Source organism: Drosophila miranda, chromosome XL, assembly GCF_003369915.1.
Source record: "Drosophila miranda strain MSH22 chromosome XL, D.miranda_PacBio2.1, whole genome shotgun sequence".
NCBI lineage: Eukaryota > Metazoa > Arthropoda > Insecta > Diptera > Drosophilidae > Drosophila > Drosophila miranda.
Genome location: NC_046673.1, coordinates 14,449,848 through 14,477,829, shown reverse-complemented (window position 1 = coordinate 14,477,829; position 27,982 = coordinate 14,449,848). Strand labels below are relative to the sequence as shown.

General features: G+C 46.4%; 2 protein-coding genes across 2 annotated transcripts in view; one reads left to right on the top strand and one right to left on the bottom strand.

Annotated features, from left to right (window-relative positions):
• Window positions 1-15,200, top strand: part of LOC108165185 — a 32,253-nt gene extending 17,053 nt beyond the window's left edge. Inside the window, exons 4-7 of the mRNA XM_033389329.1 lie at window positions 2,190-2,390; window positions 13,896-14,054; window positions 14,113-14,370; window positions 14,488-15,200. Coding sequence (XP_033245220.1) covers window positions 2,190-2,390; window positions 13,896-14,054; window positions 14,113-14,370; window positions 14,488-15,200 — 1,331 coding nt within the window. The remainder of the gene's footprint in view (window positions 1-2,189; window positions 2,391-13,895; window positions 14,055-14,112; window positions 14,371-14,487) is intronic.
• A 10,164-nt stretch (window positions 15,201-25,364) lies between these two features.
• Window positions 25,365-26,981, bottom strand: LOC108165182. Its single transcript, XM_017301252.2, has 4 exons — window positions 26,902-26,981; window positions 26,261-26,846; window positions 25,803-26,199; window positions 25,365-25,692 (listed from the first exon to the last, which is right to left on the bottom strand). Exons 2-3 carry the CDS (start codon window positions 26,811-26,813, stop codon window positions 25,886-25,888), a joined length of 867 nt encoding a protein of 288 aa, XP_017156741.1. The 5' UTR covers window positions 26,814-26,846; window positions 26,902-26,981; the 3' UTR covers window positions 25,365-25,692; window positions 25,803-25,885.
• Window positions 26,982-27,982: the final 1,001 nt, after the last annotated feature.

The following is a 27,982-nucleotide window of genomic DNA, read 5'->3' as shown; positions in this document are numbered from 1 at the left end:
CAGCATCGTCGTCGTTGTCGTTGTCGTCGCCTTTTGCAAAGTGGTGATAATTTCTGCTTTGTTGCGAAAATGTCAACATTTTAACCCGGCACAACAGCAGCGGCAGTGGCAGCGGCAGCGGCAGCCCTCCACCACCACCACCCCAATTCCACCACACAAGCCAGCTCCCCACCCCCCACCCGGCGCACATTCCAACACCACTTTTGAAGGTCTCAACTTGCAATGGACGCGACTTGTGTCGACTTTTAATGGTTTTTCATCTTATTAGCAGGGAAAAGTTCTTTGTCGCCGTTGTTTTCCATGCCACGCCCACACAGCCAGAGGGCCGCAGTGGGCGACGGGAGTGGGTGATGGGTAATGGGTGCTGGGTGCTTAGAGGGTGGTGCAAAATGGCCAACAGCTACAGATTTATTTGCAATTTTTGCTCATTTGGCAAAAACACAAAACGAACTGAAAAGAAGTTAAAATAAATAGACGCCAAAGTCCTTTGTCTTTAGCCACTTTGTGAGCCTTCTTTGGTTACATCGAGCGTCTCTCCACTCCACTCCACTCCACTACACCACTCTACCCCCCATTCGCCGCTTGTTGCTGTTGCTGTTGCTGTTGCTGCTGCTGTTGCGAGTATCTGAGGGCGCATAATTAAAAAAGTTTCATTTCATTTTCTTGGGTTTCTTGGTTCGTTTCGCCTGTTTATGTTCATTTGTTTTCTTGTGTAGGTTTCTGGGGTTTCTGGTCCCCAAGTTCTCTTCTCTGTTCAACAACTCCGCCATTTTCCAGCCCTTAAAATTGTGTGGGCCCATGCCCAAGCCCAACAACTGTCGTCAGTTGTTTGTTGCCTTTTGTCTTAATGATTACCGCCTTCTTGCGTTTTTTGCATGCTTCGTTTAATTTAATATTAATCTAAGAAGTTTGTTTGTTTTTTATATGTTCTTTTGGTTGGCTAAGGCTGTGGATGTGGCTCTGGATGTGGACCCAAAAGCTGCAAATGACTTTGGTTGGGTGCTGTTGAAGTTTACGTTTAAGTGAAATGATGATATGATGCTGCAAAACATTCCCAAAAAGACTGAGAAATATGGTTAAGCCCTCGTGGAGTGTTTTTAATTAGAATAAAGTGCAAAAATAGTTTAGTTTGGGCTTAGTTTGATAATTATTTGATGGTTCTAATATCTGCTACGAGTCCTTGGCTAATTTAAAGCTTACCCACTGCATCTTAGCTGTGGGTTAATCGAGGTTAATCCTGTATGCAATCGAGTCGACCTTCCTTTGCCTCAACCAGAATTCCACCCCATGGTTTCCCATTCCATCCTGGGCTGAGGCAAGGGCAAGGACAACCCTCGCACCTTTTGTTGATTAACTCAAGCATTTTGGCATTCAAAATGTTTGGCAAATGAATTTTATATTCGCGCTCCCCCCCCGACATCTCTCGCGTCGCGTCGTCTGGGAGTTCCAGTTTATGGATATTTCAAAAATGCACAGTTCTATTTAGAGGGGAGAAAGGATGACTGGAATGACTGGGGGATGGTATGGACCCGGACCCAGACCACAATAGTTGCCATGTAAAAGTTGCCGCAGGGTGCTTAAATATTGCATTGTAAGAGAAGGAAATGTATGCAGTTTCCGATCCCGGCTCACGGACCCTACGAGGAACCTTCCACCCCCCACATATTCGGTTGGTGTCTGCATGGCAGAGCTTCGTTTGTGATATGTTTGTGTGCTCTGTTTTTATGAAGCTTTCACAACTCCGTCGGGCATTAATTGTCGCGAAAATATTCGGATTCAATGCCGCTAAATGCCAAATTCCGCACTTTAATTTCCGTGCCCCATCTCTCCTCGAACTTATCCCTGGACCATGGCAACCCATAGGGACATAGAGGATCTATAAATTCACAGCATAATTTGCAGCTGCTGGATTTGTGCACGTTGATTGCATGGGAACGGTTGCCAAAAAATTAACCAAACACCGAGAGCATCGTCCCTCTGTCTGTGGGATTTCAGATTTCGGATTTCGGTGGCTCCTGATAGTGTTCTTGGTTTAAAGAGGAGTTCTAGAGTGTTTCAAATATTCCTAAATGATGTCGTTGATATCTTAGCTCTCAAATTTGACCTTTACCATAATCCCATTTAAATGGCAAATCAAAATCGCTTCTGATGGATAACCTTCTTGTATTTTCTCATCCTCTAATTGACAGGCAAAAGCTTCACGCTGACAATAGTCATCTCGACGAATCCCATCCAGATAGCAACGTACACGAAGGCCATCAAAGTGACCGTGGATGGGCCACGGGAGCCACGCTCCAAAGTCCGACATCAGGGCTTCCATCCGTTCGCCTTTGGGCCGCAGCGCTTCGGACCGGATCCACTTATGGCCGGATTGCCCTTCAAGTTGCCAGGTAAGCACATCAACAACAACAACAACAACAACAAAAACAGTAGCAAGGGCTATGAAAAAACCCGGCTTAAACGATAGCATTACCACTTGGCCGAAGGGACGGATGGGGTGGATGGAGTGGATGGGGTGGATGGGCGGATGGGATCCTGGAACGAACGGAACTAAGCGGCTTTGTCAAATGGCCTCAAGGGCTTGTCGCTCGTTAGACACCGAACCACACGTATCAATGTCAGGTGGCGTGCAGTGGGGTGGCAGGAGGCTGGGCGAGAGGTGAGGCAGGCTTATTGCTTGTCTATTTTAGCCGCGGGGCCGCACGCGAAATTAGCTGTAAATAAATATACCTTTTTAAGGGGTTAAACGAACCGAAGCCCGAAATGCCGAATACCGAATGCCAAAGGCTATGGGCCATGCACAGAGAGAGAGTAAGAGAGAGAGAGAGAGGGCGAAGTTCCATCTGGATTGGCTTATAGGTTAATTAGAGATTTGTGTATATAACCCGATTGGATACCCCTCATTATATGCCAGAGTTTCCATTTCCATGCAATTGTCTGGGAGGGCCAGTCGACTCATCTCCAGCCTTAGGGTCTCTGGATATGCCCTAATGAGATGAGCCGATGCTGAATGGATTGGCTGGAGCTAATATGAAAATGTTCTTGGGGCGAAAGAGCTTAACTCTTTAAGCTGGGGGAACTTTATTTCTTGGGGATCTTACAAGATTGGGCTTCATTTTGCATATCCCCTGAGCCCCATAGCCTTTTGAGACTTGAAAGTCCATAGAAGTTGCAAGCCTCTTTGGGAAGTACTTGGAAGTAGGTACTTTGATTAGAAAGGATATTGATTTAGTAGCTCCTCTGAAATATTCTTCAACTGCTCGAACCTTATGGGTCCCACTGCCAGCATATTTATCCAATCCAAATTGTGCCCAGAACCCACTACTGGCTTCATTAACACCTCCAGCCATTAGCATAAAGATGATGACAAATGGATCAGGGGGGACAAGTCTCCGGCCTTCAGTTAGAGACGGATTCACAGCCACCCTGTCGCTCGCTGTGTGTGTGTCTGTGTGCCCTATTTATGGAAACACTGGGAGAGACACAATAGAGGCGACAATTATACAACAAAACAACAGCTTGAAAAATCCATTAAAATGATTTTAATCCTTTAACGAGTCACAAAAAGCGCCAGCAGCCCGGCGGCAGCAGCTCGCGGAGGCTGACTTCAATGTGCTCGAGGATATGGCTGCTGTTGAAATGCGCATCGTCTCGCGGGGGATGGTAATATCCTCTTGGATATTACTTGAACCCGAATCCGTACCCCGTCCTTCCGACCGAAGCCAACCCCAAGCAGCAGCAGCAGCAGGAGCAGCAGCAGCAGGCGTAGCCTTAAATTATTTAAAAGAGCCCCGCGCGACTGTTGCAACAATAAACACGCGATATAACCAGACTGCGAACAAGGATAACGATGGCAAGGACGACTGTGACTGGGCTTTGGAGGGGGATCCCGAGAAACAGAAACAGAAGCAGAAACTGAAACAGAAACAGTCGTCGCCTGGTGAACAAATCGCGTTTGATACGCTTTGATTTTATTAAAATTCAACAATTTCACTATGAAATTTATGAGGCCTGCCTCTGTTGATGCCTTTAGAGCTCTGCGGGTGGTTCCTTTTCACATTGGTTCGATTCAATACGATTCGTTTTCGTTTGTCTGGGGACTGGGAGATGGGTATGCTGCCGGTGCCTGAGACCCTCGCCAAAAGGGCTTACGTACCACTTGCTTCAGATGTGGCATCATTTGTTGTGCTCTCGTTTTTCTTGATCATTACAAAGCTGTCAGAGTCGTGGGTTATTCAACTCATGATGATGATGAGAAGTTTCAAATTCTTAATTTGATTGTTTATATAATTTACAAGATTAATTGCAGAATTCTAATTAAAATTTAGACGAACTCTAGGCCTTCGACTAATATGTTTTTTCTGAATTAGATTTAAATAAGGAGTGGTACATATAAACATCTTGTATCTCTTTTTCGTTTGGGTATGCTTGATTAAAGATGCTAAAGATGATTAATATGCCATTAAGGGTTCACTTTGATTTCTAGTCCTACTATTCCTATTGATTTGAAAGTGGTTTAAACACATGCTTCGGATGTCGTTATTGGAAACCTTTGGCCACTCCTAGTCCGCTGTCCTGGCAAATCATTTAAAAATAAGAAAACTTTTCGCCAACAACTACCAAACTGAGAGACAGGGAGAGGGGAACGAGTAAACATGGCGAAAGCCAGAAAGAGAGACGTTGGGACTGAGTGGACTGAGTGGAGGAGCAGCACTCGTACTCGTACTAGTAGACTATCTCTCAACGACGGTGCAAAGTGACACAGCAACTGAAAAAGTCTCAAAAATTACATTAAAAACTAAAAGGACTTTGTGCTTCTCCTATATGCTCGTATGTGTGTGTGTAAGTGCTTACTTATATATGTATGTATGTGAGTAGTGAGTAGTTTTTTGGCATACGAAAAGGTTCTGCTGCTGCTGCTGCGTGTCAGAGAAAGTTTGCCAAATGATTAAAAGGACTCGGCAAATATGTAGTTGTGAGCCCTTTCTCGCCCCTGAGACGTTGCAACGAAATAAATATAAAATGGCGTTGTAAGCAAAAGCACATTAGTGACAAGGTTCCACCCCATCCCACCCCGTACCCTCGATTTCTCTCAAATTTAACCCATTTTACCCCACATTCTCATACACATCCTTCGGAAGGTGCCTGGGACATGGTGCCCTCTACCCTCTACCCTCTTGCTCACTCACTTTCTGTGTGGAAAAGTGGAAAATTTGTAGCTTCCGCAGCGGATATCCTGTTTCACACACGCGTTGCCTCCCCGCATTACATCTTCCCCTTTGCCCTTTGCCCTTCCCCATCCCCTCCACCCTACCCTTTGACGGGCACGAAGTGTAACTAAAAAAGTTTCACGTTGCGTTTTTAGTGAAAATTATATTAAAATTTTGCGCTTGATGTAATTTATGTCATAAAACCCTAAAGAGCCAGGGCTCCTCCTGTGTGTCTATGCATGCATGGATGTGTGTGTGTGTGTACATACATAGATGTGTGCATATGTCTCGCTAATGTTGTAAATGAATTTTCTGCTCGAATTAATTTCCCCAAAACGTCCCAAGACAATGGCAGACGGAGCACCACCCCCACCCCCACCCACACATCATTGTATATATGTATATATGCATGTGCGTGTGTATATTTTTTCCTCATTTAAGATTATTTATTTAAAACCCCTTTTTTTTTTTTGGTCCTGCTGTTGTTTGGCTGCTGTCAAAGGCAAAGGCGCCCGGGCAAAGATCAAAGTCTGTTGAGTCCACCCTGGTACACCCACAGACACGCACACACACACATACAGACAATTGTAAAGCGACTGCACCACATTTGGTTTATCCTTTGAGCAGTAAGGGGATTGTGGGTCCGGGCACTTTGTGTTGAGGTCTGCTTCAAAGCCAAAGAATGCCAATCGAGAGGAGATCAAATCAATTATTTCATCTTCAAGTCAGTTGTTGTTTTTAAAAGGCAAGAGAATGACCCAAAAAATCAGTGGCAGATTGTTAAATAATAATAATAATAAACTATTACCAGTTTCTATGAAATGTATTCCAACAAGAACAAAAAAATCCATCAATATGGACTATTGTTCCTCTAATTTTATTTAGTTGTGGGACAAGACCTTAATTTGATTGATTTCTAGTATTTAATATATTTAATTCAATAGAAATGTACTAACCCACAGTTTAAAATATAAAATGCATGCTAAGCGCGGCACGGGCCGCGGCTCTACTTTAATACCCAATACTCAGTCTGTAGATCCGTGAGCTTATAACTTATGTACCTTGTGCGCATTCCTAAACACTTCGAGTGGCAGTTTTTGTTTCTGTCAAAGTCACTTCATCCTCTACGCCTCCGAATCCTTCATATTTAGCCTCTTTAAAATCTCTTAACATAGACCCACAGTGGCAGTAAAAAGTGAACAGCTTCTTTCATGTTCTTTGTCATCGTTCCAACACGTTTTTCATCTCATTTTTGTTTGTTTGTTATTTTTGCTGGCTGGATGGGGGGTGGCTTTAAAGGGTTAAACGTTGCAGTCTTTAAACAAGTTAATAAACTCATAGTCCCGCCACTCCACCTCCCAAAAAAAGAAGACACCGAAAAAAGGGAGTGAAAGAAAAGAATGAGATGATTTAGTACATATAATCAAACATGCAGACAGCCACACAAAATTTGCACAGTCACAGTTCGGTTGAGGGGGGAGTGTGAGAGCGGCTAAGGGTAGAGCAGGCATGCCCAAAGGCCTACAGCTCAATTTGGCTGACAAGAGCAAAACATACATACATATACTATGTGTAGAAAGGGAGATATTTTAAAGTCATTGTCCTTGTAGGTCTAAAGAGCCTCGGGGCCTGCTCTCCTCTCTCTCTCTGCCGCTGCCCCCCAAGGACATATTACAGCATTGATTCAATTTCATGTCAATTTACGTGTCAATGCGACACTAATACGCCAAGGGTCGTGGACTCCGCCCAAGAGTCCTGTCCCCGGCCTATCGCCTGGCCTCCCCTTATCATGCCAGGCCGAAAGGGAGAGAACCAGAACGGGGGCTGGGGCGGGGGCTGGGTCTAAGTCTGGGGCAACAAGGTGTGCATTTAAAATTATTTACAACATTTGCGAAAATATGTTTGCCAAATGCCAAAGGGAACAGAGGCAGCAGCAGCAGCAGCAGCAGAAGCAATGAAATTTTGTTTTCTTTTTAGCTCTGCCCGAAAAAGTATGCTACGTATGTTTTTTTGAGCAGCCCCGTCTCGGTAATAACTTGCGGCCTGTTACGCCTTGGCCTTGGCCCCGCGCGTGTGGGTATGTGTGGGTTAGATTGGTATGCCAGGGCATCACACTCACCCAGCCACACATCTTCCACACCACCCCAATCTGGATACCGTCTCCCGCTTACATCCCAATCTGGATCTCTCCTCACCCTCCTCCTCCCCCACTGAATCTCGTACCGAACGCATGTGTTGACAACACTTGTGTAACGGTAAATTTGTGCGTATTGTGCGTGTATTGGGAGGGCGGTTGATACGAATGGAGATGGATGGGGTCGCCGTTTCCACGGATCCCTGACAGAACACAAAATAGCAACAAATTTGCCAAAACAATTTGCAAATCTACAACAAATACATGTAAATACTGATATGACAGACACTTGACAAAACACACTCCACCTACCCACCCAAGAGGTGGTGGGGGTGCCGGCTCTCCAGCGGGTGGTTGTCAACAGGGGAAAGGCGACGGGGAAAGGACATCCAACTGAGCTCTCACCTGTGGCGAATGCCACTGATAAGTGATTGGCAACAGCTGCCTGGCCCAAAGTCTTTATTAACTTGCTCCCAATTTTTTTCCTCTTCCTTTTTTTTTGTGTGTTTGGGCTAGTTCCAGGGTTGCCACGCCAGCAGGGGTGGATTGGTGATTGGTACTTTATGAAATATCTATAAATTGCTGAATTATTTTGTGCCAAGATGATATGATGCGAATATTTCGGTAAGTGCTAGGTGATTAACCTTTGCCGGTGCCAGGGTTGCCAGGCATCACACAGGTTCTTTCAGGAGGGGGAATGTTGTGTGTGAAGTATCTTTAAGGTGCTAATAAGTGTTGGATGATGTTTATAAAAGACATAGCTTATGAAATCTCTCCGTAGAAGTATTTGTATAGTCTTTTTAGCCCTTTTTAGTCATTCCTTCTCGTTCTTCTCGAGGGGGTACTCGTTGTACAAGCTTCATCTCTACTCGTCAGTCTCTGTTCGCAATTTTCGGATCCTCAATGTCAATCCTTCATTCGCCATTCTTTCCCCAATCTGCCATATCCATTCTCCACTCTCATAGCACTTTGGCTAATTTCTCAGAGAACAAAACCAACAACTTTGTAAAATATGGGTTAATCTAGAAGAATAGAAGTATATCAACGGCAAAAAACGAAAACGAAATCGCCAACGGTAAAACAAACACGAAATAAACCAAAAAAAAAAAAGCATTCAAATTTACCGCAAAGTGCGCACGAAAGTAACCAAAAATATCGGTAGCCAAAAGATAGCAACAGCAGCAGCGGCAGCGGCAGCATCCGCCGCGGAACAGAAACGAAACAGAGAAAACGAACTCGAAGCTTCCTTCGCTGCGCTCTCCACTCAGGCAGCCGCTGCCGGCGTCGCGGCTACTGTGCGAGTGTGTGCGTGTGCCTAAGCGCAGGCGCTCTCTCGCTCTCGCACTTTGAGTGAGTCGCGAGCTTTGAGTGACTTTCGGGCCATGTACTGTTGCCGGTGATTTCCCCTGATTCGTCGGACTGGCTCAAATCCGTCGGCGAGTGGAATGGGTTGTCGGCAAGCAGCAGCAAAGTACAGTAGCAGCCCCCAGCCCCCCTCCCTGACCATGTGGTGAGTTAGAAAATCGGCTTGAGCCCGAGTGGGTTTGATTTTTTTCTCTGCTCTCTGCTCCTTCCTTTATTGTTGTTCTTGTCTTTTTTCCAAGGCAACGTCTTGTGGTGAGAAATTGTTGCGCGCCGTTGAGTTTTTTTCTTCTTTTTGTTTTGTTTTTGCCTTTGCTTTGGGTTTCTTTTTGAGAGCGCCTTTCGTTTTCATTGCGGGTGTGGGCGGGTGTAGTGGGTGGGTGGGTCTTTGGTTAGCTCTCTCTCTCTCTCTCTCTCGCTGGGCGCCGGGCCGTGCGTCCCTCGTCGAAATGCCGTCGGCGGCAGGGAAAAGGAAAAGCGCTGCATTTGCCGTCGGCAAACCGCTAAAGATGCTCTCAGTACTAAGAGCCAAGAACAGATCTGACGAGATGGTTATTTTGTATTGGGATAGGATTCCTATGGGGTCTATATCCTGCTGGTTTGTATCAATGACCAAGGATTTCTTTTAGCTTACAAATTTTTTTAAAATTCTTTTTTAAATACACATTTTTTGGGATTTGATTAAAGGATTTCTGCAATAACATAAATAGATCTAAATTTGATAATTGAGAACTAAATTATTATTCTGAGCCACGGCTGTGGACACGGTTACAAGTCAGCGATCACCCATTCTTATAAGCAAGGCCCTAACTGGTAGGGCCGCGCATTATTTGCAAGAAAATGGGGAGTGAGCGAGAAAAAAAAGCGAAATTTTCGGATCCTACACAGAGAAATGGTCTTTTACTTTTCGAAAACATTACGATGATTATGGTGGGAGGGATGGGTTGAAGAAAATAAGATTACGTTTTGAACACCTAGTAAATATTTTTAATATATTTTTCTTGCAAGTTTCTATAAGATTACCCACCAATAATTAAAGCGAACTTGCCACATGAAATCGCATTGTAATCTTCGCCAAATTTAGTCCAAGTTTTTCCCTAGATGGAAAATGGCTCAAATTTCCGCTCTCGCCCACTCCCTACAACAATGGATGCTTCTAAAGCCCCCTGGTTACCACCCCCTGACCATACCCACCAACCAGAATATCTCCCCACATTGCGGTACCCAAAAAAAAGTAGGAGAAGAAGTAGGATAAGGAGAAGAAGCGAAAGCAAAGACGCAACAAAAACAAAAAACGAGAAGGGAAACATAAGCATAGGACGTTGGGGCTCATGAAAGCTTTTTGTGGCGCACCAATGGCACCGCGTTATGCTCCGACACACACACACACACACGCACACACACAGACCCATACAGACTCACATACATCGAAATGCCGTAGGAGAGGGTTACTAGAGGGGGGGAGGCACCGGCACCTGCCCCAAATGGGAATACGCCACGCCAAGGCAGCAGCATCGACGAATACCGTTACGTGGTGTGCCGAAGAAAGTCCGACCCCAAAAAAAAAAAGGGGAAAAACACCAAACAAAAAAAAACTGTAGAAATGGCAAACCCAAAACTGACACCAAGCGTGGCTAACCCTTTATCGCACATAGGGTTTCCCCTTACAGGACCGCATATTTAGGTTTTTGTTATGGGGGTACCCACTGTCGACGTCGCTGCTAGTGCGTCTGTGTGCGTCTGTGTGTGTGTGTGTGTTTCGGGGGCTTGGCCATTGCCCACACAGACAGTGGCATATGTATGTATGTATGTACATAGTTTTGGGTTACCCAAAATCGACATGATGCTATATTATATGGCAACACAATTTGCTCAATGGTATGCCTCTGCCTGCTGCTCTGCGCTGCCACTAACACTGCCACAGCTCTGCTGCTGCTGCTGCTGCTGCGACGTCGTCGCCATCGCCGTCGCCAGAGGAGCCGCTGCTAACTTTAAGTAGCACTCGACATCGTGGGCGGGCACTACTCAGATCTGTGTCTGTATGTGTATGTGTGTGTCGGTGCGGGAGGCGTGACAGCAGGGTAGGGGATGCTATGCAGAAGAGGACTGACCAGGGGAGAGGCCCCCGCCACCATCACCGATCGTCGTACTTCTGTGGGCTGTAACTGCTGCCATTTTGTGTGACACAAAACTAAAACCCAACTATAAAATTGTGTCCCATCTGGGATACACAGCAGCTCGCCTACACATAAATGGAGATATAAATATGTATTTATATATACTGCAGAAGAGCACATAGTAATATGGCCGGGACATTTCGACAAAAAATATAATAAGGGACGAAGGATATTCATGGAGAGTTTGTATGCAAGATCCGACCTATTCGAACAGAATCTTGAATCTTGAATCATTCCCTCTAGGACTGGTCAAGCTGTGTAGTATATAGTGCATACATATGTAAGAGAGCCCTCCTTATATAGGCAATCAAATCGACTCGGTATTCGTATCGTCATTTTTACTGTGTAAAATGTGAAAATTTCTTTTTTGTCTCTCGCTCACTCATTATAACTTGCACAGGTGGCTTTTACTTAAGGGAGCTGGGAACGTTTAAGTATACGCATCATCTGGCAGGACAAAATCATTACACTTTAGACTCGACTCAATTCGGCCATGGAAGGATCCATATCTGCATAGTTATTATCGTTGGAGTTTTAGAAGAGTGCTTTTGAAAACCATAAGTCTAAAAGGGGCTGGCAGATCTCAATAGTACATGCATAGTTCTACTCGAAAATGCTTGAGTTCTGGCAAAACAACAGAAAATAGTCTTAATCTGCTTCGAAGTCTCTGAGCTGATGCTGCTCAGCCCCCGACTCCCCCTCTCCACTGCCTCAAAGGTTTTCCATGGCTTTGTTTTGACTGAATACAAGTTTTCATCAAAAAGATCCCAGACAGAGACGCGGAGAAAGAGAGAGTCTGATATGACAAAAGCGGGCCCCCCCCCCCCCCCCCTCCTCGTCTTGAGTGCTGCCTGTTTGACCTAGTTTGCATGTATTGTACAGATATCAATGACTATACTATATATGCGTGTGTGTGTAGTTGTATAGGTGGAAAAACGGAAATCGTAATGCAGCCATGCCAATCAAGTAATGCAGCAGAAGAACCTGCTCAAGACATGGGGGCTGGCTGGGCGTAAACGATGAGATGATGAAGATGCTGAACTGCACTGCACTGCCTACAAGTAGTGGTAGGTGGGGGAGGGCCCCCCCCCCCACCACTCGAACGCCCCCTTTGGCTGCCGCCACTGTCGCCGACTGTTTGGTTCGTTTGGTTGGTTCGTTGGTGTCACATTTTCGGTGAAATTTTGGTTTGCAAACTTTGGCAAAACTTGGCCAAGTATTTGGCCTCAAGTGTGTTAGAACGAGACAACGCTAGCGAGCGTGAGAGCCAGCTAGCCATTAGAGAGAGAAGTAGAGATGGAGAAAGAGAGAAGAGAGCACAAAAGCATGTGAGTGTATTGTGGTCGGTCTGCGTCTCAGAGAGGAGAATTCTCAGAGACGGTTTTCTTAAGCTTCGGCATTTGTCCTTACCCCAAAACCAGGACCCCTCCTTTCGACCGTCTTTGGTTCTGCCTCAGCTTCTGCCACTGCCACTGCCACTGCCGCAGTCTCAGTCAGCGTCACAGTCGCGCTTTGCCACTGTCTGTGTCTGTGTCTGTGTCTGCGCCTGCCTCTTATAAGGAAGCTGCTGCAATGGCAGAAGTGCACTGGCACTGGCACTGACACTGGCACTGGCACTGGCTTCCTTCCACTTGCCCACAAATGTGGGCTGCCACTTGATGGCGGCCGCATGGACACACCAGCCAGCCGCGTGCGAGACAGAGATAGAGATAAACGGCCAGAGAGACAGAAAGAGAGAGCGAGTGGGACGGCCCAGCTTGGGGGATAATTTTAATGAATTTATTTAGGAGTTTGTCTTGGTCTCGGCTCCCATGACGGAAGGCGGCCGGCGGCCAGCGGCAAGTGGCGCTCCCATTGGACACACTCACACATACTATATACATGTATTGCCCCATACATATGTACACACAGCAGCAAGCAGCAAGCGTCAAGCAGCAAGCAGCAATGGCTGCCTCTGAGCGTTGCAGAGTGGAGGGATCCATCCGCCATGGAGGCCTTGCCAATGTTGTTTTGCAGCAACCAAAATGTGCGGCAACATTTTTGGTCTTGCACAGTGGGCTATATGTGGTCGAGACGGCTTTGCAGGCTCTCCGTCTACTTCTTCTTTTGTTCGTGTCCGTGTTCCCGAGTCGGAGTCTGGGTCTGGTGCTTGTTTTGTTGTTGCTCCTCTTTGTTTTTTTTTTTTTTGGTTTTGAGATTTCGGTTATTGGTCTTGGTCTTGGCATTGCACTTGGCCGTCTCTCGAATGATTTATGTAGTTGGCCTAACCTTCATGCTCCTATTCATACCCTTGAAGTGGGCTTATGAGAAGCCTGCAGTTGGCAGAGCAGAGCAGGGCATCTGGGGGATATATGAGAACTGAACTATTATTACTTTCCAAATTATATTTAAATATTTAGAACGAAATGCAACGCTCGCAACGAGAAGGCATTGACTACTGTGAACTGCACTGCTTGATGGATATAACAAAGAACTATACATACATATATCCAAAAGTATTTTAAGACTCGCCAGGTTTCTTGGCCCTGCCACAGTCCAAGAGGATATTCGTGCCCGTTGCCTGGACTTTGCCAGTGCTGGTGATGCCATCCTTGGATATAAAAGAATCGTGATCGTTGGCCTGTTTAAGGGCCGACTTGACGAGAAAACACTAGCCGACCCAGAGCAAGCCACTAATGTGTATGGATCCCTTTCCGCCAAAGTGTGGCTATTGTGTAGACACCCGGGAAGCCCCTGTTCTTGCAACTTCCTTGTATTCTGCGTAAAACTTCTCCTCATTCTCTGCACAGGCTTTGCTCCTCTCATCAGCAATAGTATAATTTCTCCTAAGCGAAAATACTTAATTTGGGAAATAGAAACACTTTTGCGATGAATGTTGGTTGTGTCCAATATCGGACGACATTCTCAGTGGGTTTCAGAGATTTTGTTCAAAAGAAGTTGTTCTCAGTATAGCCCGAATTCATGCTTTTAAATTGATTTAATCTGAATATTGTGCTCTCTTTTCCCACACAGGTTTCGCCCATCATTTGGTGGGGATGCACAGTCATCTGCATGCTCCCGATTGGCGTGCCCACATGGCCTTGGGTGGGCGTTCAGCAGGTTTTCCAGCAGGCCCATTCTTCGGCCATCATGCGGCATTTCCGGCGGCCAGCGGCTTGAGAGGATTGACCGGTGAGTGAAATATACCCCATGAAATAGATATATATCTCACTCTCTGAATCTCCTCCAGCAGATGGCCAGCAGCAGCAACAGCATCAGCAGCAGCAGCAGCATCAACAGCAATTGGCGACAGTGGGTGCCGCTCACAGCACCACCAGTCCGGAGGGATCCCCCACCACAACGACCAGTGGAACGTTGAGTGCGTTTGTCCAGCCAGCGATCCACTGTCCCCTCGGCTCGCCCCGATCACCACCCACGATCCTCACCTCGCTGCAGCACGACAATAACAACAACAGCAGCAACATCGATGCGGGCTTCGAGAGCGATAGTATTTCGGTGACGGGATCGCCTCGGAAGAGCATCAGCTCTCCGCTCACACACGACGAAGAGGAGGCTGAAGCTGATGCTGAAGCGGAAGCGGAAGCTGAGGCAGAAGCGGAACCAGATGGAGAGGCGGAAGCGGAAGCCGGCACACAGCTAAGCGGCGATGCCAGAAGCCTGGCCACGATCAGTGGACGATCAGTCGCCGGATCCCTGACCGAGACCGCCCCCGGCTCGGGTGGGGCATTCACCGCCCTCATCCAGCGCAGCAAAAATCCATCGGAGCTGTTCGGCGGCTTTGCGGCGGCCGGCGCTAATCACTTTGCCCCCTCGCACAGCTTCAATCCGGCCCTGGCCGCCCAGCTCTTCCTGCAGAGCCCGCTCCTGCCGCAGTCCAGCCAGTGGCTATACACCCAGCTCTATGGCAGCTACAGCGATCTACCCTGGCTGAGGAGCGCCGCAGCGGCGGCAGCGGCCAGTGCGGTCCCAGCCCAGGTCCAGGCCCAAGCCCAGACGCAGGCGCTGCCCCAGGACTCAGCGACTTCGCTGATGAGTAGCGGCGGCGACCACGACGGCGTTAATCTGATCAAGCGCTGTGTCACACTGATCACGCACAATCCGCCGGATGCGGAGAATGCCAATCCGAATTCCTCGCCGCCGGTCAGCTCCACGCGCCGTTCGCCCTCGCCGTCGCCCGTTGAGACCATCGATCTGGACGATGTCAGCACCACTTCCCGCTCCGCCAGCGGCTCTGCTTCCGGGTCTGGGTCCAGTGGTGGCGGCCCCATAAGGACGCGCACTCCCAAGCCTTCGGCGGATGTGTGGCGCCCCTACTAGCGGCTGGCGGTCGCCTTGCTGGGCACCTGCCTGGCGGCGCATGGACAGGGCGAGCACCGGATCGATGGGAAGGATGCCCAGGAGACCAAACCCAAGGGATACGGGGACAGAGATTGAGACAGAGGGAGAGGAGAGAGGAGAGAGAGAGAGAGTATTGCGGTTGTGGTGTTGTGTGAATAGTCGCCATATCGCAGCTGGCGGGGGTTGCTCCATGGATATCCAGATAGATATCTATCCCTGGCTTGCTCGTAGAGACACTCGGTCATGCATTCATTATATGATACTAAGAGAAAATCTCAAAGAAAAGATCTGCAACGATTCTGCAGGACTTTCTTCACCATTCTATCAGCGATCAAGTTCAAAGATACATGTACAGCAGAGAGACCTTATCGATTGCCAGGCAGCAGATGGATCTATCCACAAATTCATTGAGCAATCCTCGCACTATGTAATGTTTTTTGCGTGTTATTTTTTTTGTATGGTCAACCCTAGTCTAAGCGGCTCACATATCGAATTTAAATCAATTAGCATGACCCTAACATATAATATATACGAGTATATATATAGTTCAAGGCGGGGGCAATTATAAAATAAAAACCAAAAAAGTAATTATATATATATATATAGATATTTACTGATATATGTAGATACCAGATCTGTGTAAATTGTTTATAAATTGCTCCAAGTTTCTGCCACGTAAAAGAAATATTGCAACAATTATATATTTAGATGTTTAAGAATATAATGTACCAGTTTTTTTTTTGCAAGAAAAAGAATAGATATACATATAATACAAAAATATTTTAAAATTTATTAAAAATAAATTTAAGCTAACACACACACCCACACACAAACACACTCACAGACACAGACACAGACAGAAAGACAGTCAGCCAGAGATGATTTGTAAATAAGGTACTTCGAGTAGTGTGCCAAAGATTCGTTAATAAAAATTTCAATTAAAAATTCAAAACTGATTAAAACGAAACCAGAAGCAAAGAGTACTCGTACTCGCATTTAGTGATATTTTATTTCGTGTCTGATCCTTGCAGTGCCGTTGCAATGCGCATAGAATGAGTCCAATCCTCTTTATTCTCAGATACAGATACAGATACAGAAAGAGCGAATGGGAGGTGGGATTTGGATAATCAGCGCCGCCAAGAAAAGCTTTTAAGAAAATTAATTCACCTCCTGCCCGAAGCCCCACCCCAACCCCGGCCTGGCTACCCATCAAAGGGGTTAACAAGAGCTGCTGGGGGGGGCAGCAAAGCAGCGCAAAGGAGAATTGAATTTATTGCTGGAGAGACTTTGGCGCAAATAGAAGTCTCGCTAAATAAAAAGTTTAAATAAATGGTCAAACTTGAAAGCGAAAAAAGGCGTCTAAAAGTAAATCCAGCCAACAGAAAAATTCTGGAAAAAGGGTCTCTCGGCCAAAAAGGACGAAAGGCGGCAAAGACTTTCAGCTTGCGATACGAATATGTTCCCGGGGAATCTGGCATTCGCTCTGGCACTCGCTCTGGCTGCCTGGCAGCCTTATTTAAGTCTCGGCGAATAATGAATGAGTTTTCCCAGCTCATATTAAATGAGCTTGGCTGCGATCCAAGAACGCTCACTACCCATTTTCCCTCCCCCCCCCTTGGCCCAGTCTAATGAAGCATAGAAACAATTAGCGAATGGCTTCTAAGACGGCACAAAAAAAAGGGGATTATCCCTCTGCGAGCTTTGGGTCTTAATGTAATCGCTTGTCTTCAGCTCTGATTATTTATCTTATTCTTATTTTCGCGGGAACTTTGTTAACTCTTTTATCTCCACTTAGCTGGAACGCCTTCTGAAGGATGATAGAAGCCTACAACTTTCAAGTAGCTCTAATATATACTCTTTCTACCCAACCCCGGTAATATCTTATGTGAGTTTCTATATTTGTTGTGGGATAATATTTCCAAGCGACTCATTTGTCAACTGCTCCGCCACTAAGCCCAGGCCCCCAGCCCATATGTGACACCCCTCCACCCCAATCCAATTACGGAGATGCGGAGAGCGGGAGCGAGTATCATGTGTACAATAAGTAAAGAAAGGGTTTATCTACCGTGCCCGAATCTGAAACAAATGGCAGAAAATTAACTTTGCCTTATGACTTGGAACTGACAAATCGTCAACGTGTCCTGGGACCCGGGCTCCTGGTCCTGCTCTCCTGACCCGATCCTTGTCGTTAAAATACGAAAATTAACATACTCGAATGTGAGTTTAAGCCCAAACTCAAACACACACTCGCACAACTGTATGTGTGTGTGTGTGTGTGTAAAAAAGGAGCAAAAGAAATTAAAAATGAATAACATAAAATGAAAGGCCAAGGCCTAGCCCTTGGGGGGTGGGTCCACTCTCCATTCACTCTCTCTCTCTCTCTCGCACTCTCTCGTCATCAAGTCAAGCTTGTCTCGTGTCACCTTTTTTGACACCGACTTCTCCTGGGCTGTCATCCCATTCTGGACGGGCTGGCTTGGCTGGTCAATGGCCATGACAGACGCAGCTGGGCCTTTGGCCTTTTACTTATCTTTTACTTATATTCGTTACGTTTTGTTTCGCTTTTTTTTTGTTGTTGTCGGGCGGAAAATCAGAAATTTGTGCTGCCGTCAAGTGTTGGGCCCTCGCTGTCTGGAGACGTTGTCCTGGCTACCCGTTTTCTGCCTCAAATGATGACTGGCATTCGATGGCGACACGGGCCAAGTGTGGGCGGCGGCTGGCTGGCAATCTTAAGAAGCGGCAAGGACTCAACCTAATAAACTGTTGCCCAGGACAACCGGCATTGACACTGGCTCTCCACCTTTCCAGGTTTCCACCTCTCTGGCAGATGGTTGTTAACAAAGGACAGAGCAGACCAAAAACTTTCATATCGTGTTTGAGGTTGAACAGGTTCGAAATTAAAGCATCTGTCCTGGGTCCTCTTTGTGTGGGACTGTCGCTCAAGCGTTAAATAGAAAATTTTATGGCCACTCCTGTGTGGCTGTATGGCTGTGTGTGTCCTGGCAACACAATTGCACAATTGTCCACTCATACAACGGTACAGACAGAGCTTGAGACAGCCTGATGGAGATGGAAATGGAGAGAGCCAACCACTCTCTTGTGCATCTCTCAATCGCGTTTTCATTTCAATAAGTGGGCTTTCAATTAACATGTTTCCCCACCCGGCACCACCTGCCTCTCCACACTCCACTCTCCTACCGCCGCTGATTGCTGCTGGCTCCTGCAAGTAATTTGACTTTATGTCATTATCAAATGCCAAAAACTTGGAAGGAAGAGCGAGCCATAGACACTTGAGGCAGGGCCCAAGCTACCTACCGTTTGCTGCTAATTATGCCATCATTAGAGACCCCCAAACCCCCACACACACACACATGCAATAAATTTAACTGTCTTGTCCCCCTCCAAAGATGTACGTGCACGGGTATCATCAACCGAGTTCAGTTTACTGCAAATTGCTTGGATCTCTGGGGGCGTGGGTGGGTGTCTTTATTATGACGCCTCTGTCACACACCATACACCAAAAACACAAACGACAGATCCAAGCAGAGAACTCGTACAGACACACACAGATACGAGTACACACATGTACTTGGTGTGCGTGTGTGCGTGCATGGGGCGTGACTTGTGCATGTGTGCCGCGCAACACCTTCCAGAGAGCTCCTTCAGAGGCCTGGCTATCAAATCACTTGCAGTGCTAATTGCTCTGCTTATTATTAATAAATTGCTGCTTAGTACCAGGGCCTGTAATTGCCGCATTCCCCATTTTGGGGTGATGCTGGGAATGTAATAGAAATTTGGAATCTTCAAATAGGGAATGGAAACGGAATGCTTTTGTAGGCAAATGGAAATTGCATATTGAAAAGAGTGTAATAAGTAGATCCTAGGGTAATGACCAGGTGTTTTGAGGTAAATTAACAAGTTTAAGAACCGGAAATTCACAAAACTGGACAGCCGGAGGAGGCGACACATACGAGTAAATGCTCGTGTATGGATGGACAGCAATGAAAGAGTTTCATGAGAGGAATCCAGACTCTGACCAAAGACAATAAAAGGTGAGGTTATGAGGGGCCACCCATGGGCCAGTATGACACTTCGTCATCTGTATGGGGGAGTGCTTGAGAGGTTTGAAAGAGAATCCTCGAGAATCGAGGTAGTTCCCTTGGCATCCTCTTGGAGGCATCTTCCAGGGCGCCCAGGTATGCTCCAGGTGTTGCGGTGGTACTCCTCCATCTGCTTTCTATCGATAGGGTGGCCTGCTTCTCTGAATCGCTTTGTAGCGTTCTAAGGGAGACATTAACCAGCCCGACTCTTACCTCAGCCAGAACGTCCGCCGCCTCGTTTCATTCGATGCCTTGGTGGCTGGGAACCCAATAGATTAGGGTATCTAGGGCCTCCTTTAGACAATATAAGTAGTACATACATTTATTTGGTGCGCGATTTGTTCAGGGCGGACACTCCTCCCTTGACCATGCGGGATTACAGGCTAAGAGTCAAAGATCAGAGCCCAGGATCAGGTAAGTTTAGCCAACACTCTAGAAAGAATGGTGTATGATATGGTGTGGCTGGCACTGGCATCCCCAACAATCTCTTGACTTTCAGCGGTTCCACGCACACACTTAAAGGGCACTTCCAAAGACCACGGAAAAAAGCCCAGGAAAACACATGAGATTTTCTCGATTTCACATAAACCTACACACAATTGTGCTCTCTCTCTCTCTCTGGCGCGTACACGTACTCGTATTAAAGGAGGTATTGTATATGGAATGAGTGGAGTATGGGGATGTCAGTGGCGCAGTTTTCTAGAAGCCAGAATAAACAACAACCAGCCGGCGGCGTCACAAACTTCGTAACGGCAACGGGAACCACAAAACATTTTGTTGGACAGCGAACGGCCGGCAAAGGACATCGAAACGACAGCGTCGCCCCGTTTGCCTGCAACATGACAGGTGGCGCGCCCCGACCACCCATGATCCACTACCCCCGCGACCCGCGACCTGCGACCTGCGACCTGCGACCTGCGACCTGGGACGCCACCCTATGCTGTACCCCGAGCCGAGCCGAGCCGAGCCACAGCCGTAGCTGAAGCTGAAGCTGGAGCCCCACTTCAGTGGGGCTTTGTCACAGGAACTGTTAATAATGTGTAGCCCCAGCAGCGAGAGCAGGAACAAAATCAGCGTCATTGGCGCACCTACAACATGCGATGTTGCGGTCAGCGACAACTTCGTGCCGTATCAGCAGAGAGAGAGACGGGTAGAGATGGAGCCAGAGCGAGTGCGATAGAGAGAGAGGGAAGGGGTCGCGAGGTGGCGGGGGAGAATAAAACACACGGCTTCCTCCTGAAATTCGGCAGAAATAAAAGTGCACCCAAAATGGAGGGTGAGTGGGGGAGAGGACATGGGAAGGCAGGTCATGAGTGACGGCGCCGCTGCGTCAGCGGCATGTAATTTTCACGGTTTTTCGCAAATACGAAAAACGAAATACGTTAGACGAAAATTCCCTCGTGCTCGTGCCACATTCTGCCCATTTCCACGCCCACTCTCTCTCATGATAAAAACAAAAACTAAAGCAGGAACATATATAGTCGCAGCAAGAAATACCCTAACCAGAGGGGAAAATGATATCATAAGTACATAGATCGCCCAATGAAACCCCCTTTCAGGATTAATGGAAGGATCCTTAGACAAACAGTTCCTTAATCCTCAATTTACTCCTCATCAGTCGACATATATGTAGCATACCCAAGCGAATTCTCTGTTTTAACTCCATATTTGATGGCCCTGAATACAGATTTCTGAAAATTCAAGCAAGAAAATAAATTAAATTAAATTTTAAATGATCCAATGGATGGGATAAAGGATGCCATTCCTTTCAGTTGGACCCTCAATATAGAATACACTGTTACCAATATAGTATAATGTATCGTATTATAGGAACAGACCATAACATATATAAAACTATTAAAATAATATTCCTAGTTCTACAAAGTAATGTCGTATAATTAATGCACTCCTCGCCAGTAAATTCTTATATATTTATATTTTATATATGCACATAATTGAGCTCCATCAAATGTTATCGCTGGCTCACTTATACACTATGCCCCGATTCTATGCAAACTTATAGACAGAGGGGCCAGAAGGGGGTGACGGTGGGGGCGTGGCCTGGCCTGGCCAAAAGTAAAACAAAGCAGCCACCTCCCAAGCCCCCTCCGAGCTCTGCGTGTGACAACAGAAACAGGGCAAATATGTTGATGAACGAGCGAATGAGCGGCACGGGCAGGCGGCAGTTAGTAGGCAGCAGGCAGCAAGCAGCAGGCAGCAGGGGCCCATGGGTCGCCTCTCTGGCTTTTTAGCGCCTCCAATGGAAAAACTAAAATTATGCAATGCCACGCCTCTTGTGATATGCCTCTGCCTCTGCCTCTATGCAGAATGCAGCTTGCGTAGCTTGTGAAGCCCTGTGTGCATTATAGCATGCAATTTCTGTCCGCCTTCCCTGTGAGTGTCATTTAATGAGCGCTACGGGGTCATCGTGGGAGGGGGGGAGGCGTCGGGCTGTGTGCAGTGTGCAGCACTGCGGGGGTCATCGCGGGGTGTTGAAAGGCTGCACAACGCTATACGGCGCTGCCAACAATGCAACAACGCTTTACAATTTTCATAGGCATTCCATGCATTTTGGTCAGTTTGATGTGGGTTTTCGTTTCTCGGTGTCGTTTGCCCTCGCTTACACAGCGACAGAGCGAAATAGAGAAATAGAGGGAGAGATTCAAGAGAGAGAGAGAGAGAGAGAGAGAGAAAAAAATACCAGCTCATTCGCGCATAGCTCGCTATCAACGTCAACAAATACCCTCATCCCGGGCAAGGGAACGGGAACGCGACCGGGTCCCTCTCCCTGCTTTCATTCAAGTATTTTTCGGTAAATGCAAACACCAACAGAACCCAGGAACCAGTCGCCATTCCCCAGTTCCCAGTTCCCAGTTCCCAGTCCCCAGTTCCAGAAACCGAGTTCCTGTCCAGCTACGGGAGAAGTAGGGAGAGAGAGAGAGTGAGATGGGTACGTGTATCCCAGAAAACCCTAGTACCGGTACCCCATTGTCGTCGCTAACAATAATGAGTTCGTAATTTGATGTCGCTGCAGAAAAGCGTGTGCACTTTGGGCCGCTAGAGTGGGGGGTTGGGGGTTGGGGTTGCGACTACGGCGGGGTTGGTTGACTGGTCGGTCGGTCGCTCGGTCGCTCGGTTGCCGGTTTGTTTGCAACGTCGCGTTTTCGAAACATCAGAAAAAGTGGAAAGAAATAACAACAGCGGAACGTATACGTTTGTACAGCCATAGCCCCATGGCCCAACGCCCAACGCCCAACCTCAAGCGCACATCCATATGTGATTTATCAATGTCCGCTCGTCAGCATCCGTCCTATCCAACTAGCCCTCGGTGGGCAGGGCAGGGCAGCTCCCATGTTGTGTCAGGGACACATGTTTCCAGCTCCCAAAATGATGTGGGAGTTGGGCAAGGCAAAAACTATTACAAATGTCAATTGAATCGTTCAAATAATTAAAGATCAGCTCCCAGTGATAGATGACTTGGCAGCACAGGACGATGGAGTGGGCTGCAGCCAGGATCAGTTCCCCCTTCCTTCCCCTCACGGGATGAGTCAGCTGGTGGCCGTCACAGATTATCTGCTCATGATAGATGGACGGCTCTGTTCCATATAGAGAGCACGATAAGAAATATTCTGGAGCCTTTTGAGATCTTGAATCTTGCGATTAAAGAAAGGCATATCATTCTTGTCTAAGAAGTAGTGGAAAGGGATTAAAATAGATCCTGAAGTTCAACGAATCCCCCTAGTAGATTCTGCCTCAATAAATACTTTAAGATTTTAAGCATGCAAATAGAAAATATTTTGCTTTGTTGTCTTCTTCCTTCTTTTCATTCTAGTTTTTTTTGTTTTTTTTTTTTTTTTTGAGAAATGGTCCAAATGTCTAGCTGAAGCAAAATTAATGATTTCTGTCATTTGATTTGATTAAAAATTTAGTCCAAACAGAACGCAGAGGGCCAGCAGTGAGGCGATGTCATGTTGTCTTGAGTTGACACATTCGTCTCGTCTGAGGAGGTTGCCCCAAAAGGAAGGCCTTGGTTTTTGTTTTGTTTTGTAATTTTTCTTAATTTACGTGGCCAGAAGTAGAGGCGATAGACAGTGGGCGTTTGATTGAGAAGACAACCCCCCTTCCAATCCTCCTTATCGTTCGCTCCTACTCCAATCTCTAATCGAATGTCCTGAGAATAGCTTCAGTTTCACAATAAATTACCTCCGATGGGACACCCGGCGAGGGGTCACGGTCACCCAAATCAAACTCAAGTTAACTAAACACGCCTTAAATGGGTATTATCTGCTGGCCAGCACATTTAATTTCAATAAGCTCAGTTCCTGTCCCAGTCCCAGTCCCAGTCCCGGGACCGGGAGCTAGGGCTGCCCGGGTATTGGTCAACTTGAGCTTGGGGCCACCTGTGACCAATTTCGATTATGAGACTTGGCAACTTCTTTCTATTCTTCGTTTTTATACAGTCTTCATCGTTGTTTTTTTCTTTCTTTTTTGGCTGGTCTTGGGTCTGAAGACAACCCCAGAGGCGTTGTAAATTTTCGTGCCTCATAAAATCCAACCACCCCCGGTCTGGGGTCCAAGGGTCTGCTGAATGGTTCGCCGCCGTCTATCCAAGATTGCCACGGAGTTCATTTTTTCCTTGGCTATGGTGTTTGGGGTTGGGGTTGGGGTTGGTGAGTCGGTGAGTCGGTGGGGTCGAAGGTGGTTTTTGTGGGTGGTTCTGGGGCCGGGCTGGCTAATCAGCTTCCGCATTTTTATAGCAGGACGGACGTGCAACGGAAATCGCAAGTAGCTTAGCCTAATATGCTTTGTGTTTTGCTCTTTATTTATTTATGCCACTTTCGCTTTGTTGTCAGCTCTGCAGCTCTCCACTCTCCGTCCGGTTTCTTTCCCCGTATCTTTTTTTTTCTCTCGATTATTTTCCTGTGCGTGCGTATGTGTGTGTGGGGGGCGTGGGGAGCAGCAGGAGCAAGAGTATGGCTTTCCCTCTAATGTTTCTGGTAGGCGGCCGGCGATTGTTGTTGGCTTGGGTCATTTGTTTTACTCGGCCTCAAATAAATCCAAATAAATAATTCATTTGGCGCTGAGTTTGCTCTCAAGATTTTTTCGTATTGATTGGATAGCTTTTGGGCCTGGCGTTGGCGGGGCCGTGGCTTGTTGACTAATCAAATGCCCACGATGTGGCAGCCGGATGGCGGGGTTATTATCTTAAATGCCTACATTACGTAACTAGCTTTAGATTTTACTTATTTTTCTATTAGATGAGAGTGGAAGAGGTAGAGGGAGAGTGCAGATCACATCTGAATACGTATGGCGGCCTTTGGTTTTCTTTTTTTGGTATCGCTTCGACACCTATTTTCCCTCTCAGAGGGTCTAACAGTGTGTAATGAAATTAGCAAACCCATATGTAATGTGGCACGATGGGTATAGATCCATAGTCTTCTATTTTATTGGATCTCAGGCAATAGGTTCAAAAAATTAGCCAATGATTTATCTAGAATTATCACACTTTGAGGCGAATTAAATGACTTAATAAATAATTACTATCACGATTCCATTCTATATCATTCTTAAAATTGATATGCATATCCACATTTACAAGCATTGGCATTGCATTTGGTCTATGTGGGTATATACCCAAACTGTTCTAGTTCTATTGGTCCTATATGTATACAGATGAAGGAATAATTCAAGTAATTTCATACAGATATCAAAATGGAGAACAAATTGGGTTACATATGGCTAAATCGAGTGTACTATAAAGATGTATGTAAAACTATTACATTTTTTCGGCTAGGCAATGAGTAGTTTGTAAATATAACCATTAAATGCTATGATCATGACAAATAATGGCAATAAACAAGCAAACTCTTATAATATTATGCATACATAAAGCATATAAGTTGGTATATGTATGCATATAGAAAACTGCTTCCTACGAGAAAGAAACATACGTAAATATTCGATCATTTAAAGGTCTAAATATAATTTGAAAATGTAAAACTAATAAAGGTACACTTGTGTGCTAAATAAAAATAAATTGGCATGTTTCGCAGAAGATATGCGTTGCATATTCTATTTAATGGATTGTTTGAACATTTTTCGTCAGGATGTTGTCGGATGTATACAAAAATATATTTTCATTAAATCATTATAATTTGTAAGAAATTACAATTCTTTTTTGTTCAATCGATTCTGTGTCTTGTCTTGTATACGAAACTGTTATATAATTTTGAACTGATGGTATCAGGGTATTGTTAAATCTAGTTTTAAGAATATAATGGTGTATGAATGATATGTGTGTTGTTCGAGCGGAAAAAATACCCATCTCCTGTGGCCGTGGTCCCCGTCAGCTGGCTTGAGTCGTGCTTCGCCTGTGGGTAAGAAACATAGTTTTAGATGAGCAAGTGATGTTTAAGATGGTGTACATATAGGTCGGGGACAGGCAGTGGATACAGTGCTCCTCTCCAGTTCATTTGTGTACCTTTGTATGTTCTGCTTCCATGGAAACGAAGACTTTCTTCCCAGCCGACAGATACAATCGGGCAGGCCGGCAGATATGTATGGCTACTCACTCCAAAACTGTGAAAATAATGTGGAACGTAGTGGCTCGAGACTTTCACGAAACTCAGGCACTGGGGCGTTATCGTCATGGCGTGTCTCGGGCAACACACCCACATCCTGTTCTAGCATGGACTGTGTCCCTCCAGTGGGAGACAGCTCCCGCAATGGGGATCCGTGTCCGCGTCCGCGTCCGCGTTCGTATCCGCGTCCGTGTGCGAGTCTGCCTCCGTGTCCGCGGCCACTCAGCCCACCTGTCGGCTCACCGTGTACCAAGCTTTCCTGTGATTGCTCTTCTGGGGGATCGTTCTCGGGGTCAACTGGCGGACGGAATAAGACGGAACGGTTTAAGAAGCCACGGTCCAAGATGATTCCACTTACCAGCTGGGCGGAATGAAACGAAGGCACTAGACAGGCCACTTCGCCAATCTCGGGGCATGGCGCCCTGCAGCATGCAAGTCTGCTGCTGCATAGGGTCCTGTGGTGGAAAGCGCTCATGCAGAACATTTAGGTCAAGGCTCGTCAGTGGTAGGATCTCTGGGTTTGATGATGCTTCCTGTGGAGCTTCCTGTGCTTCTGCCTGTGGTGGCAGTGCGCTTGGTGGAGCCTGGCGCGGTGCACGTTCTGCTACAACAGCGTATTGTGGAATCGGCTTGTGTAGCGTCTGGCCCTCCTGCCAGCTTGTTGGCTCTTGTTGAATGGGGAGAAACGTATTCTGCTGAATTTTCGGCGGTTCAATTGGCGGGACATAAATGTAAGAGACGTTTAAGATCTCCTCAAAGTCATCGTCTGCTCCAATTGGTATTTCGTCTACCCACTCAGAGGAGTTAGAAGCCTCGTGTGCAGCAGCATCAGCTGTGGCATCAGAAGACGGCATTTCACGGCTGTCGCTGAGTCCATCAGCCCAAGTAGGATTCGGTGTTTTGTCCGACATGATTGCGTAGATGGATGATCAGTTTACAACTTCCTGAGAAATAACGCGAAAAACTATATGTTTTCAATCAGAAATGAAAGTATTTTACTTTGTCAGAAACGATGCGACGTGTCGGTCAGGAAAAAATGTAAGGAGTTATCGATAGGTTTGATAGATTTGACATTTCGTCTGGTATTTCAAGATGGCGACAAAATAATGCTAGCTGCGATATCATATCGAATGGATATATACTAAAAAATTTGCACAAAATAATAGCAGCATCGATTCATAAGCTGCCGATCAGCTGTTCGCGGCATTTCAATGTTGGAAAGCGATGATTGTTTTATATTTATTGATTTAGCGCCTTATGTCGTGCGATATAAAACTGTTTTTAATTCGTATAAAACGGGATGATAGAAACAATTAGAAATAGTTATCACATTATAAAAGTTCTAGAAGAAATTCAGCAATTTATCGGCCCATTACCGACACTATGTGCTGCTTTCCAACTCCGCGGGAAAAAATCTAGTGCGCAAAACGATCCTCAGACTAGTGACGTGCTGAAGACCGTCGCAAACATAGAACCGTCAGCTCTCGTGGTTTCAATGAAGGCCAAAGATACTCCGAGATCGCCGAGAGCCAGTCGCAGCAAGACTGCAACGAACAGAAGCCTTGGCCGGGTACGATTTTCTGAATTTTGGTCAGTCTGTGGCGCCACAGTGGGGCCAATCGGTAGCTTGGCCTGTTTACCGGGGCCCTGAAGTCAAGAAGGTATTCGAAAAGCGGCATTCGGCGGACAGCTGTACAAATCTCGGCTCCGAGTGTGCGAAAATTGCTTCCGTTAACATTGTGATTGAAGCTTCCTCAGGAAATTGAGGCGGTATATTTGGTATATACATATAACTAAATGTGTATTATGTATGTAATTTGTAAAATTCCCATCCAGTGCAGGCACTGGCACTGGCACTCTTGCCAACCAGGCGACCCCCATACGGCGGACAATTCCACAAAAGCTTTTAAAAAATTGCTGGTTAAAATTAAAAAAGACAACAACTACACGCACATAAAAAAAGGAAATTTGCCAGTGCTGCTGCCTCAGACCTGAGCCCTTGTGGAGCATATTCCGGGAGCGCACATTTTGGTCCGACTTCGAGAACAAAGAGCATAGGACAAGGCCAAGGACCAGGCGA

Coding starts and splice junctions, on each gene's coding strand:
- LOC108165182 (XM_017301252.2), bottom strand. CDS start 26,813: ATGTCGGACAAAACACCGAATCCTACTTGGGCTGATGGACTCAGCGAC. Junction 26,200..26,260: donor CGTTTCATTCCGCCCAGCTG/GTAAGTGGAATC, acceptor TCCGTCCGCCAG/TTGACCCCGAGAACGATCCC.